Below are 15,268 nucleotides of genomic sequence, written 5' to 3' on the forward strand. Positions count from 1 at the left end.
AGTGCCAAAACACCACTAAGCTCATATACATGTGTTGTCCAGGCATATACACTGAATAACTGCTATCACAAAAAAGACTCCAACCACAGTGAATTTTTAATGGCTCTGTTTTCTTGAAATAGTAGTACAGTGACTCAGCAAAATTAAAAACTATTAAATTGTTGCCCCATCAGCAGAGTAATATTAGTTTCATTAAAATTCTCACTAAATTCTATAGCACTCAAAACTGAATCCAAATTCCTAGAACTGCGAAAAATTTCAGGAAGGAAAGAATAAAGTAAAATACAATGACCTACATGTTTAGATGGCTGGAAAACAGATTAAGGTCTCTTTGAATTCAAAACTAACTGTAGGTTATAGCTCATAAAGCCTACAGTGAACTCTGAATCTTGTGTGATCCAGGATTGACTGCCTTTCTGGTATTAAAATCAAACCAGACATTTTAAATAGATACCCGACTTCTTCTCTCTTTCAAAACATCTCTGCAGCTGGTATTATATTTTCCACACTCCATTCCATGAGGCAAATATCTGGAGCCCCTTCCTAAGCATAGCTATACTGAATTATTATTTACAGTAGCATTGCAACAGAATGTGTGATGCTACCAAATATTCCAAGCATCTACCTCTAACTCAGCATAAGTGGTCATCTAAAGAAAAACAGATCCTAAAGTTCTTGCAAATACTTACAGGGGGTCTAAGCTCAATAGCTTTTTATTTTTCTTTAAATTCAAATCATTAAGTCAAATTTCATTTGTTTAACAATTTTTAGACAACCACGGAACATCAATAGCCTATGTTTTATTTGAAGTGTTTCAGCCAGCTTTGTTCAAATGGGCTCACATGAGAGGATTTGCAACCATGAAATAACGCTTCTGTTTAAATGCCAGTTGTGTTGACAATTTCTCAGGGAGTAGCATGTCATAGTTCATAGAATCTGCCGAGTTGGAAGGGATCATCCAGTACAACTCCTGTCCCTGTGTCATCAACAGCATGAAAACACAGTGCTACTTTCAATCTCTTAACTTCTTAGGTCCCCAAGTACCTAAACAATGAGCACCTTTCAGTGTAGTTTGAACAGTTCCCTGAACAATCTAATTAGGAGCTGTAGAATCTCTGCAGTCTGACATATTTCCTTATTACTTTTCCTCCAGTTCACTCCCTCCTGCGAGTGACAGAAATTAAAATCAGATAATTAGGTGATACTACTCACGAAACTCTCAACATTCTACAGAAAGCACTGAATGGCTGGATATTAAGCTATTTAAATTTGGACAGTTTAACATAATATCATCAACAAAGATATGTAGGCCACATTCTTCTTTTAATAGCATAAAATGTGGTGAAGTTATGCTGAATCATTTGAACCAAAACAGCATAAAACCAAGAAAGTGCAAAATTAAATCCTGCATCTTCAAAGATGTGCAGTAAGCAAGACAGATGATTTCAAATATTATATATTGTCAAGATCCCATTTCCATACATAAGTTCACAGAAAATTGAAATACTGAGGAAGAGATGTACAGAAAACAGAAGTAAAATGACTTTGCTTTCAACTGGAGTTTTTCTCATGAACATCTGTTAGACTTCAAGAGAAATGCAGCTGACCAGTGGTAGCAGCTACTGGAGCAGAGAACTTAAAATGCCTAACGAGGTTACACTATGCAAGACGTATCATCATTTCATCGCAATCTGCAATGTTGGCTAAACATCCCCCCTAACTAAAGGGAAGTATTTTGGGATATTAAAAACCCCAGTAAGTATAAGCTAATGAGGAACAGACAAAGAAGAGTGCCAAATGCTGTAAAGCCTTCATACTTCAGATAATGACAAAAATTTATGACTTCTTCCTTCCCTGGCAGACAGGAGTACAATTAGGATTCTCAAAATAACAGCCCCTTTGTACTAGCATGCTATGTTATGTTTATACAGACAGACTGGAAAATAAAAGAAAATAAATACTACAGCACCCTTTTTAACAGATAATAGCTGACTCTTTTGTTGTTCTTGTTAATGTGGGCTTGGATATGGTTTTGCACATAGCTTATTCTTAACTGGAGTAATTTAAGTAACTATTATTGCATGCACAGGAATTAAGTATTTAAGTAGCTTGCTATATACATAGAAGCTTCTGTTTGAAAAACCGTATGAAACAAGAACAAACAAGTCATCTTTTATTTTCCTTTGTTGTCCAAATACAGCTTCACATTTAAATAGCTTAAATTATTCCTTGATTTCAATTCTGAAAAATTTGAATGTGCTTGGCTTTATGAACTGTTGAATGAAAACTATCAGGAAGTATGAATGCTCTTTCTTTCATCCTTTTTACTCAATGATATGGATCACTTGGAACTTAGGAGTGGTTAGAAGAAGCACAGGGAAATAAAAGCATTGGATATTCTCATCTCCTTCCTAAAGAAACCACAATTGCAATATTCTGAACATGCAGTCGGGACTAAGATAACTGCAGATGGTTTTTAAACAGAAAACCCTACAGGTATAATTTGCCTATAAATTCTGGGAAACATATATACAGAGGAACCTCTGACAACTTCCCAAACAGCAGCAGCATACCAACAACTGAATCTTGAAGTTTTCTCTTACTGTGTGCTATTATTTTGGCCTAGACATCTCTCTCCCCATTCTCTTCCATTTTGGTTTCTTGCCCTTCATAGATCTGCTGATCACTGCTCTTATTACAGAGATAAATAAAATGTCCCCTTTATTCCTCAACTACCATGATGATCCACAAGGACTTGTGTCAACCATTTAGTACCATGCCTTTGAAGTCAGAGGAAATTGCTAAGCATTATGCCCATTTCATATGGGTCAAAGAACACAGTACACAACATTTACCTCCAAATCAAACTATTACGCAATGTATCTGAGAACATAGCATGTGACAGGTACCCAACTGTAAGTTTCTTGATGCATGCATTAAGGAGTTTATTGAGTAAAGAGCTATAACTGAAAACTCAGTAACCAGTACAAGCTATCTACAAAGCAATGAGGTTTATGTAACAGAGGAGGGTCAATGAATGCTTAAGTTTTATAGGTCTTACAAAAAAAAAAACCAAACAACAAACAACCAAAAAACCAAAAAACAAAAAAACAAAAAGACCAAAACAAAAGTAAACTTTTGTTAAGTAAAACTTGATAGAATATTATTACATGCTGGTATATTTTTCTACTTTTATCCCTAAGGAGAACTGAAAGAAGAAAACTAGAAAAAAAATCTATGTAAATAAGAAACAAAACATGCAGCATGAAACAAAATGTTTACTTATTGGACTAACCTTGCAGGTTTCAGAAAGAAATACACTTCTGGTTCACCTAAACACTATGCATCTCTGGTTCATCTAAACCTGGCAATTTCTACAATTTGTTGAAGTTGCTTTTGATATTAAACCCACTCAACAGCTGCCTCAGGAGTTCCAAAACACAAAACCAACAATCTGGACACATACATTTCTTTTCAGTCCTCAACTTTCTAAAAGAGCTTTGCCTTTAATTCTTTACTGGGATGTTTTGTCCATTTGCCAAAATGAATTAACTGTACTGTTGGCACCATGAAAATGGTAAATAAAAATGGTGTTTCATTCTCTATTAACAAACACTCTCATTATCAAGCTGGAAACATATATATTTTTAAGAAAGATAAAACATAAAGGGGGAATTTAAATAATACAGCTAAAACTCTATTGCCATTGCACAAAATTAAACTGTAAACCCAAAAATATTTATTTAAGCTTTTTATTCTCCACAGTTCCATGAAAACTTCATAATATTCAGCTTACAAAGACCAGTGTTCGACTAGAAGCTCTGTCAAGACATAGTGGTAAAATCTGCACCAATAGAAAACATGACAAAATGATAGCAACATCAAGAGCATCCATCAATTGAACCAGTAACAATAAACTTCACCGTGGCAAATGAGGAAATTCTGGCCCCATGTGTCTTATGAGCTTATATTTTCCTTCCCTGAGTTCTGTTCAACTGAAGATCATAGCAAAAAGAATGCACAAAACCTACCTACGTGAAGAGAGAATCAGAGTTTAAGTTTGCTTTAACAGAGCAGCAACTTGATAGCAACTTGAAACTTTTAACTACCTGATAAAAAGGAGTCTAACAACATACAAGAGATGAGATAGTAAGAAGTTTCTTTACCTAGCCATCCCCAGGCTGGAAAAGTTGGAAGGAACTATCAAAACGTCAAGCCTGGAAAAGGGGTGTGTGCCCAGTGTGGTGTAAGCAGCGGAGAGACACTGAGGAATTAGCTGGAGCAAACGTTCTTCACAGCATTCCATAAGGCATGAGGGAGCAAAAACTCTGTAAGGAATGACTGCCTCCGACCTGGCAGCAGGATTTTGGAATCGGCAGGGATATTCCACATGACTACAGATTTCTTCATGCCAGCTGACAATAACAAAAAGAAGAGAGAAAGAAAAAAAAGAGAATGAAAAAAATTAAACAAACAAACAAAAAGATAAAAGAAAAATAGTTTAATGTGATACCAGTACTGTGCACACAGCTGCATATGCTAAGACAAGGACAATCTCTGGACATCAAAATGACAATAGCTATAAAATTATCTCATTTGTATTCTCACACTGTTCATGCATACACTCATTGCTACATGTCAAAAGAAAACTGATATAGTTTCTAACTAAAAAATAAAGACTAGTTAAACCCAGTTTTTATAACAGATACATATCAGAACAAGTGCTCAAAACACACATAAGGAAAACTAAATCACAATATAAAAGTAGTTATTGAAAAAATATCTAATTAAACATGCCTGCAAAAATAAAATTTTGTACATATTAACACAAATAAAGTACAATTAGAAGCAAAGGGGGCTTTTTTTTTTTCTGTCACTGTTACTAAAATTCTCCAGGAACTTTTATCAATCTTTTTTTCGTAAGTGAAAAACAGGCTTATTCCCATGCATATTTGAAAATATCATAATAGGATCAAGCTTACTTTACATTATTTTTACAGGATATTCAGAGCCGTAGCTGGAAGGAAAGAGACGTAAATCAAATCCTTCCTAAACACTGAGTCATACACTTTCAGAATATCTTATCTGCCCAAATATATCTGAGCAGAAATCACTTTATGTTTTCACCTGCTTGCTTGTCTTCTGTACCGTGCCTCTCTTTCATTTGAGATTTCAATTTAAGGAACCTGGTTCTACTATGTCTGGACAGGCAAAGCACTTTTTATTCCACCCAGTATTTATATTTGGAAAATCGTGCTCCAGAGAAGTGCTGACACAAAATCAAAATGATAATGTGTAGAAAACTTATGCTGAAGTGCCACCATTTTAGCAGCTTACATAACTCTTTCTGTGAAAGAAGTGGGCTCTAAACTATTTCACTGTTACATATGCAAAGAAACTAGCTATATTCATAATTATAAAATTCTTTTCCAGGGGTGGTCTAACCCAATATATTTCTGCCCTAAAACCATGTCCCTTTGTACTTAATTATCAGAATTGTTTTGCCAGAGATTAGGCAAAACATGAAACCTAGCACACTATCTCCTGTAAAAGTTGCCAAGTCCTTAATGACCATGAGGAAGCAGGAAACTTAACTAACACCTTAGTTCCATGTAACATTTTCTTTAACCCAGTCTCCTCATGTCAAAATCTTTTGCACCTGGGCATAAATCACATTAGACATTTCAAATTCTTACAGAAATCCTTACTGTTTCTGATACCAAATAGTTTATTTCCATTCTCTTATCTGAGACACTTCCGTAACATTTGCTTGTCTATCCATTTCACACCCGTTCTAGAAATGCCTGATATTGTGCATAATGTTGCTTTGGTTACCTAGCCTAATGACAAAAATAAGTAATAAGGGTTATTCTAACTCCCAAATGATGATTAAGTAGATATACCTGTAAGGTAAGTCTTTCAAGGACACAGATTTTTATGTCCGGATTAACTACAAAATGAAAATTTTGACAGTTCTTTTTTTTTTTTTTTGAAGTACATTAGTTCTCTTTCATTCAGTCACTAACTGAACTGTTGCAGATACATGACACTGCCTATATGTCAATTATCTTATCTAATGAAAATCACTTATTTTTACTCAGCAAAGACCATCAAACCAATTTAACATTGAACTAATTTTTGCTACAAAACTTTCAAAAATATTTCCCTTTTTTCAGAAGTTTTTTTTTTTTTTAATGGACACTTTCCTTTTTCTATCAATACTATGTCAAAAGTATTTTGGTCCAAACCAGTAAAAATTCCTATTATTCAATGTGTTGTACATTAGACAGGCACAAACAATATATATCTAGGAACTCAATGACTTTTTTTTGCTTCAGTCTTCACCAGCAGGAGCTCTAGCCACACCAATGAAGTTGCAGAAGGCAAAGGCAGGCACTGCCAAATATCTGCCTCCTGCAGGAGAAGAGCAGGTTCAAGAGAACTTCATGTACAGAACCTGAAAGTGCACAACTCCATGGGACATGACAAGATCCATCAGTGGCTCCTGAGGGAACTGGCAGATGAAGTTACAAAGCCATTTTCCATCATATTTGAAAAGCCATGAGAGTCTGGTGAAGTTCCTACTGACTGGAACATGGGAAATATAACCCCTAGCTTCAAAAAGGGAAGAAGATCCAGGCAACTACAGGCCAGTCTCACCTCCATGCCCAGCAAGGTCATAGAGCAGATCATCCTAAAGCCTCTGCTGAGACACATGGAAAATGAGGAAGTGGCTGGTGGCAACAAGCACAACTTCACAAAGGGCAAAAAATGCCTGACACATCTGGTGGCCTTTTACAATGTGGCCATAGTGTTGGTGGACAGGGGGAGAGCGACTGACATCATCACCCTGGATTTGGGAAAAGCATTTTAGGCTGTCCTGCACGATATCCTGGTCTCTAAGTTGAAAAGGCATGCATTCAATGGATGGACCACTTCGTGAATAAGGAACTGGCTGGGTGTCTGCACTCAGAGAGTTGTGGTCAGTGGCTCAATGTCCAAATGGAGACCACTGATGAGTGGCAGTCCTCAGAGATCAGTACTGGGACTGGTGCTACTTAACATTTACATAGGTGTTGCAACGGGGCATTAAGAGACACAGGATACAGAATGCAGATCCAGAGGACAGTGGGTTTTATTAGTGCTGTTGCTCACTAAGCAGCTGTTTCCACATAAAAACAACCACACCCTTGCCCATGAAATAATGCCTTTGGAATCACTTCCCTGCACGATTTTTCCATTCAGATTAAACAACTTCTGTTTTGATTTCTGTACGAATGACTCATTTTCACATTCCACAGAGTAATGCTATTCATATACCTCAGCTTTCAACACTATTCTGAACACCAACCTGAAACCAGCTTGTGAAGATGGCAAGGAAAACTCAGTGTTTGTCTGGATAGCTCCTGTGAAGGACTCCTGGGACTTCTGCTTAACTTCCTCCCAGCACCCCACAGCAATTGTGAAGGTGGATGCAGGCATTGGCATAGTCACATAGTAGTACCAGCTCAAGACACCTGTAAATAAAAAGACTCATCAGACTTGTACAGACTCATCAGACACAGCACACATTCAGTACTTGACATTCTCATGTTTTTGAGATTTCGGGACAAACCTCCCACACTACATCCTGATATTTTTTGCTGATGAAATATGTTACTGAGACACAAAAGAGGAAGTCATATGCAGCCACCATGGATTCAGCATTGTTTATTTAAACCTGCTACTTTCTGCTTTCTGCCAATATCTTTCATTATAAATAAATCCATAGCTAAAATGTTATCAATTCAACTTAATGTAACCATACTGTTAAATAAGACATGCAATGTACAGCACAAAGATTAAAACAACCCTTTCATCCCTGGATCAACCTTACAGTTTCGCTTTAACTAAACAAAGTATCTTCTTTTGTGTTCTAGGCAGTACCAAACTGATAGGCAGTACCAAACTGTTTGTTCTAACAAACAAACTCTAGTGTTTGTGAATTGGATCTGGAAATCTGAGATGCATGACATGCAAACCAGACGGTGAGAAATCAAAATTTAGATAGAGATGGGATATTGCCCAAGTCAATGATTTGCTCACAATAACTTAGGAGCTGCTAAAACAAGATGAAAGAGTCTATTATAAGAGCAAAGAGATGATAAATATTATCATTATGGGAACACATTGCTGGAAGACAAGGAGAGCAGTATAGGATGACTATTTCTATGAACATGTCTGGACACACTGAAGGATGCTTTAGGACAGCATACTTTTCACTAACCTAAATGTTGCTTAGGTATTCTGTTTGTCCCTTTAAAATGGTACAGCTTAAGGGTCACATTCAAGTTCTCATTTATGGTCACAAATACAGCTATGACACCATACTAACAGACTAACTACTCTTGGAAAAATCCTAGCATGACTTACAACCTGCTGAATCATGTTCAAATAACTGTAGCTGTGGCAACTGTGGAAACATACAAACTTTGTTTATTTTAAGTGAACATTTATCCTTGCTCTTTTCTAATAGTATTCTGACTAGGAAAAAATCCAACCTAGTGAAGGCCATGAGCCACAGAGGAAGGGAAATAAACTGCAGCTAAGTATCTCTGGTCTACCTACCTTAGTGACCACTGAAGATCAAACTGTCCAAAGGAAGGACACGCAGAAAAATCTTTAAGTTTAGCCTAACAATAAGTTTTCCACGTCCTGTTTAGTATGATAAAACAATACTCGTGAAGTCTTACAAGAGGCAGATAAAGCCCCACCTTTTATATCCTCTAGCAACAACATACATTTCCTTACTCCATTCCACTTTTAGCAATATTCAGCAATTCCATCAAAAACCTTTTGTCTGTATTGTCAGATTAATATATATTACTCCTGTAATTTTCCTAACCTCCTGTGACTATGTGGGCAGAACATACTTGTTTGCTCCAAACAAAGAGAGTATCAGTTTTGCCAATTTCTGCTTCTGTATCCCCATCCCCCCTCTCCCTTTTTTTTTTTCAATTCACTTACCAAACCTATAAATGAGCCAAGGCAAGCAAATGTCACAGAATCACAGAATCATCCAGGTTGGAAAGCACCTCTGAGATCATCAAGTCCAACCCTTCATCCACTACCACTGTGTGGCATGGCACTGAGTGCCACATCAGTCTCTTCTTAAAAACCTCCAGGGACAGAGAATCCACCACTTCCCTGGGCAGCCCATTCCAATGACTGATCACCCTCTCTGTAAAGAATTTGTTTGCAATATCCAACCTAAACCTCCCCTGGCAGAGTTTAAGTCCATGCCCTCTTGTCTTACTGGTAATTGTCTGGCAGAAGAGACCGACCGCCCCTGGCTCCCACCTCCTTTCAGGGAGTTGTAGAGAGTGATGAGGTCTCCCCTGAGCCTCCTCTTCTCCAGGCTGAACACCCCCAGCTCTCTCAACCCTTCCTCAGAGGACTTGTGCTGGATCCCTTCACAGCCTCCTTGCTCTTCTCTGGACCTGCTCCAGCACCTCAATCTCCTTCCTGAACTGAGGGGCCCAGAACTGGACACAGGACTCAAGTTGTGGCCTCACCAGGGCTGAGTACAGGGGCAGAATCCCTTCCCTGGACCTGCTGGCCACGCTGTTCCTGATACAGGCCAGGATGCCATTGGCCTTCTTGGCCACCTGGGCACACTGCTGGCTCATGTTCAGCTTCCTGTCAATCCAGACTCCCAGGTCCCTTTCTGCCTGGCTGCTCTCAGCCACTCTGTGCCCAGCCTGGAGCTCCCCATGGGATTGTTGTGGCCAAAGTGCAGGACCCGGCACTTGGCCTTGTTGAACCTCATCCCGCTGGAATCAGCCCAACTCTCCAGTCTGTCCAGGTCCCTCTGCAGAGCCCTCCTGCCTTCCAGCTGATCCACACTTCCCCCCAGCTTGGTGTCATCTGCAAATTTGCTAATGGTGGACTCAATCCCCTCATCTAAATCATCAGTGAAGATATTAAACAGAACTGGGCCCAGCACTGATCTCTGGGGGACACCACTGGTGAGCGCCGCCAATTGGATCAGCACCGTTCAGCACCACTCTCTAGGGGCCTCCAGCAGTTCCTAACCCAGCACAGGGTGCTCCTGTCTGAGCCCTGGGCTGACAGCTTTTCCAGGAGAATGCTATGGGAGATGGTGTCAAAGGCTTGACAAAGTCAGCTTAATGAAGGTTTTCCCTGCCCATCCTTTTGCCCTTGATGTATCTGTAGAAAGACTTTTTGTTATGCTTAATGGAAGTGGCAAGATTGAGTCCAAATTGTGCCTTCATCTCTCTAATTTTCTTTCTACATGACCTAACTATATTCCTAAGATCTTCCTGAGTATCCATCCCTTTTTTCCATAGTCTGTAAGTTCTCTTTTTAACCTGAATTTCCTTCAATATCTCCCTGTTCATCCAGACTGGTTGTCTACCCCTACACCTTCCCTTTCAGCACACAGGGACAGCCTGCTCCTGTGAATTCAGGGCTTGCTCCTTGAAGTACACCCATCCCTCCTGGACACCTTTGTTTTCAAGGGCCATTTCCCAGGGTACACTCTTAATCAGTTTTCTGAAAAGGCCAAAATCTGCCCTTGAAAGAAAGAGGTCAGCCAGGACAGAAACAATTTATTCTTGTGAAATATCAAAATCCTGATGCAGAGTTTCATTGATATGAAGTGTGCTAGACCCAAGCCTACACACACTGAAGTCAACAGCAGCTTTGCCACTGACTTAAATGCATACAAGACAAGGGGAGTCTATACTACTTCACTTTGTGTAGCATAAGAAATCAGTCCATGCAACTATGTTAACTGTAAAACCTTACAAGTCAAACAACAGCAGAGAAAGAGTGAAAATTTGAGAAACTAATGGAAAAACAGTAATGTATTTTCAACTGAGATCTGAAACAATTATGAAAGTGAAAAGGCAGTCACAGAAAACTGTTCCAGATGGAAGGAGGTGTAGAAAACAGCAGCACTCACAACAGTGAGGAGGCTGTCTACAAGGAAAGGGTGTAGGCCTTTGCTAAATAGTGGAAACAGACAGGGTTACAGTAAGAAACAAGGTTTATCAAGACAGACTACAGCAAGCAAGACCACAGAATTAAAAAAAACAAAACAAAACAAAAAAACCCACAAACAAACAAACCCAAAGCAAAACAAAAAGCAATCAAAAAAAAAAAAAACAAAAAAACAAAAACCCACAAAATTCCACCAAGGATAATTTGCATGGAATGTCCAAATTAATGGGGAGTCAGTTTAGTAGTCCAGAGAGAACAGCATGTACTGCACATAATTTACATGAATTAGCGAGGAACATATGCTGAATAGCTGGAACTGAAGCAAAAGGATGAAGATACCACAGACAAAGAAAGCTAGTTTTTCTCAGTATGTGTTTTCAGATTTATCTAAATTAAGATGTCTCAAAGAAAATAAAAGCAACTAAGACAAAGATCCCTGACTGTTTTTCCAAGCCCCTTATATTTGCAGGCATTACTGAGACCACATGAACTATAGATACTCCCAGAACAACATCCAAGATTTACACATACATTTTTACATACCTAATGGGGCTTAATTAATTTCCTACAGGGCGTTTACATGCCATTTTGTTCTAATTCAACAACTGGGTAGGATAACTATCCATTTATCACACAATACACATAAATAAATATATATGAATATATATTAGCATATCTTTATCCTACAGCTGTTTGTCTCCATCAACTGAAATCACATGCGCTGTAACGACAACTGAGTTTGCTGTAGTGCATCCACTGACTGGTGACTGAAATGTTCTTTAATTTGGCAACACTTCTCTGCAGCAAGCACCAGGAAGTCACATTTCAAACAGCTTAACCCTCATTTATCTTCTGTCTTCTCCTCTCTCAACTGCTAAGGCTGCCTCTCAGCCAGCCCCTCTCGTTCACTACTTTTTTTCTTTAACTTTCTTCAGGACTGTGAGCTTTGTTTTGTTTTCTTTCATTTGTTACCTTCAGATCTATCCCAGGGCATAGACTGGGATCACAAGATCCACTCTACTTTTCCTTTCTCCCTCTTCTTCCTGTCTGGCAATTGCTTTCCAGCGGCTACCTTGGAGACAGCACCACCTCCAGGGCCAGAGAAAACAGTGCAGCTGAAACAGGGAGATGGATTTCTTTACCAAAAAGAGGATTCTGCACCACAAAACCAGTATTTTGTTCCACTAGTACCTTTTTAGACATAGTAAGGACACCTTGGGAAGAACAAGAGATTAGCTTGGGGCTACTCCACAGGAAACGGAGAGGAAGAACACCCCAATCCTTTTATTTGTAATACTTACACACTCTCCTTAAAACAATGCTTACTTTAAATGCAGCTTGATTCTTACTCATAATTATTTAGGCAATTATAATACCTTCAAATTATTTTACCTACAGGTAATTTTGAAAAAAAAAAAAAATCAGAATTTTTTTTCAGGTCTACAAAGCAAATATGTCATAATTGTAAAAATCATGTTGCAACAATTAGCTATTCTATGAGATGTAACTGGACATCTCATGCAAAAATATAGCACTACATTTAACAGGGGTAGGAAATTATGATATATTTATAATTGTGCAAAAGAACAATTTAAATGCCATTTATTTCTTCTTCTACTTGAAATGATGAGGAATTAAATTCCTAGAATTTTTAATGTATTTCTCTTATCTTTGAAGTCATTAAAATTGTTCAGAGCCCTGTGTACTCTACTTTAAGTGAAGAAACACCTAAGAATTGGTATTTAATAATACCAGATGCAAGGATGCTAACAGTGTTTTTACTTACTAGTGTATTTTCCCTCACATAATTTCTACTGACATAGACACACACACACACACACACAAATAGAAATTATGTCCACAATTTACAAAAAGCCACAAAAACCCTAGCTATCTCTGGGGGAAAAGAGAGACAGCCCCACACAACATTTGATATACAAAGTAAGACTGAGCTCTAATACATAAAACTACAGCTAAATAAGTAGTTATGTCAAAACCACTATCTGGCCGGAGCACCGGGACTAAGAGCCCAACAGTTCTCTGAAACTCGTTGTAACATGTAGAGACCTTTCGTCTACCTCATCAGAAAGCCAGAATTCCCCACAGAGAACCCTCATGTTCATGCCAAAGCATGAGTTCAGCACTGGCTTAGAGGGGTGAGCAGCATGTGAGGAGCTGTCAGCTCCTGTGCTTTACTTCCTGATACATGTTGGAGATCAATCAATAAAGTAGTGGACACTCTTGTTTTGCCTTGTGAAAAGCAAGAGAAGCACAAACAAAAGCAACTGCTGTTGCTGCTAGCTACAAAGCAGTAGTTTCTCTGGCAACATATTTCCTCTCAATAACATAACACATTTCCCTGGAACCAGAGAAGGCAGAACAAGTTTAAGGACTACATTAAGGTAAGGTAACCACACAAAAAGCAAGAAAGGTTTACTTCACACTTAATGAATGAATATCTATTTCTTGAACATGAACCAAAACAAACACTAAGGTGTATGTGACTAAATATATATGTACCTTCTGTGTGTTACAGTAATATGCTCAAGGCACGTAAAACTGACAAGTGTTGAAAAATAAATCCAGTGGTTAAATGGCTCACATTACACACACATGTAGTGCTCCCCATAAAGTTTTCTCTGAAAGGGCATTGTCAATTGTATTTTCTTGGTAAATTTTTCTTCACTAAGTAGTTCACAAAGAATGCACAGTATTTTTAAGCACCTTTACATCATAACTGCATAGTTAATTTGTACCTGAGCAAGTGACATATCAGGAATTTTAAACAAATGTGGCCTCCCCGTATTTCAAATGAAAGGATGAGCCACCCAGAGAGGCTTCTAGGTGTGTTTTACAAGTAAGATAAAATTTTAAATAGGATAGATTTCACATTCCCTGTATAACTGCCTACCATAAAGGTCTATGTGGGACAGGTTATTTAACACTACAGACCATTTTGAACTTTTTAACTCCTAAAAGTCCTACTAATTCAACTAGTGAATTTGTATTCACTGTAGGCTTTAGACTGACACTTGAGCCTTAAATTTGTTTCTTAGAACACCCCTCACAATATTGCTCATTTTCTTTCTTTCCTCTTTATCTTTTGTGTAAATTTTTACAATTCTGAACAGCTCTGTAACACTGATTAATCATTACCAGATGCATACAAGCAACAAGATAAAGAGGGTTTCATCCCTGACTGAGTCTTTTAGAGGTACTTTGGCTTACTATTTTTAAAGAAAGTCAGCAACTCTTGCATCATGACATCAAAGTTATCATAAAAAAACCTGTATGTGTTGCATAGATCCATAAGCAGAACCTCTCATTGGGAATTAAATCTTGAGCAGAGGCAGAAGGAAATCTGTAAGGACAGAAGTGCAATAAGTGCTTCTGCAATTCTCTTCAGTTCAGGAAAGGTCAACACAAAACTGGCACTGTCACCTGTTTTCCCAACGTGCCAGATTTAATGCTACATTTGGTTCTTCACAGCTCACTTCACACTTTTCACTCCCCCTCATTAGCACAGGGAAGCTAAAAAGAGTTATTTCCTCCCTATTGGCCTTTCCACTAAGGACTTCTTACGGTCTTCCTCGCTTTCAGAGAGTTCTTAGGAAAGGAAATATACTGGGTTAGCCTTTCGAAAATTTTAAAAAATCTAACAAAAAAAAAACAAACAACAAAAAAGACCAACCAAAGCAACAACCACAAGGATTTAAACAAAAGCCCTTCTGTTCTCCACAGGGTGACACAGCTGACTTCGGTGACTAAGGCCCAGTGCCATCATTAAAAAATGGTACCCTGGTATCAGTCTCAACACTCCATCAATAGTATTTTTTAATTTTTTTTTCCCCACAACCAGTTTTTTCCTTATTAAAGTATTACTTTTTAATGAGGTTTTTTTAAACTAGAATGACAAAATAACGTTAATGAGGAAGTAATTATTTTGCAACAGCCTTTTTAAGTAGCTAATTGGTCTCAGAGTATCAGTTTCAACTGATGTATGCCAACTTATACTGCCTCAGACTTTTTCAAGGGTCTCTATTTCTACAAATACATAAGCATCCTTCTTCCTTTTAATGTTTCAGACAATGTTTTCAGCTACCCTTGAGGGAAAGCCAGCCAACATCTCATTAGCAAAGTGTAACTATGGGTTAAACATGTTAAGCAGTGATGTCAGAGATTCTCTCCTAGTCTGAAGTCAAAAGCACTTGTGCTTTCTTGATGCTGAAAGAGGAAAATATTACTGTCCAAGTGACCAGTTCAT

At 38.2% G+C, this 15,268-nt stretch overlaps 1 protein-coding gene across 17 annotated transcripts in view; it reads right to left on the reverse strand.

The window, feature by feature from the left end:
* Positions 1-15,268, reverse strand: part of AOPEP (aminopeptidase O (putative)) — a 171,990-nt gene that overhangs the window by 139,241 nt on the left and 17,481 nt on the right. For all 17 annotated transcript variants that reach the window (XR_011723398.1, XR_011723406.1, XR_011723403.1 and 14 more), the window contains 2 exons: positions 7,352-7,517; positions 4,167-4,415 (listed from right to left, as the gene is read on the reverse strand). Coding sequence is in view for 6 of the 17 variants with exons in the window: in XM_071731507.1 (XP_071587608.1) it covers positions 4,167-4,415; positions 7,352-7,517 (415 nt within the window). In the remaining 11 variants the exon portion in view is untranslated. The remainder of the gene's footprint in view (positions 1-4,166; positions 4,416-7,351; positions 7,518-15,268) is intronic.

The sequence above is a fragment of the Heliangelus exortis genome, chromosome Z (assembly GCF_036169615.1).
Source record: "Heliangelus exortis chromosome Z, bHelExo1.hap1, whole genome shotgun sequence".
Taxonomy (NCBI): domain Eukaryota; kingdom Metazoa; phylum Chordata; class Aves; order Apodiformes; family Trochilidae; genus Heliangelus; species Heliangelus exortis.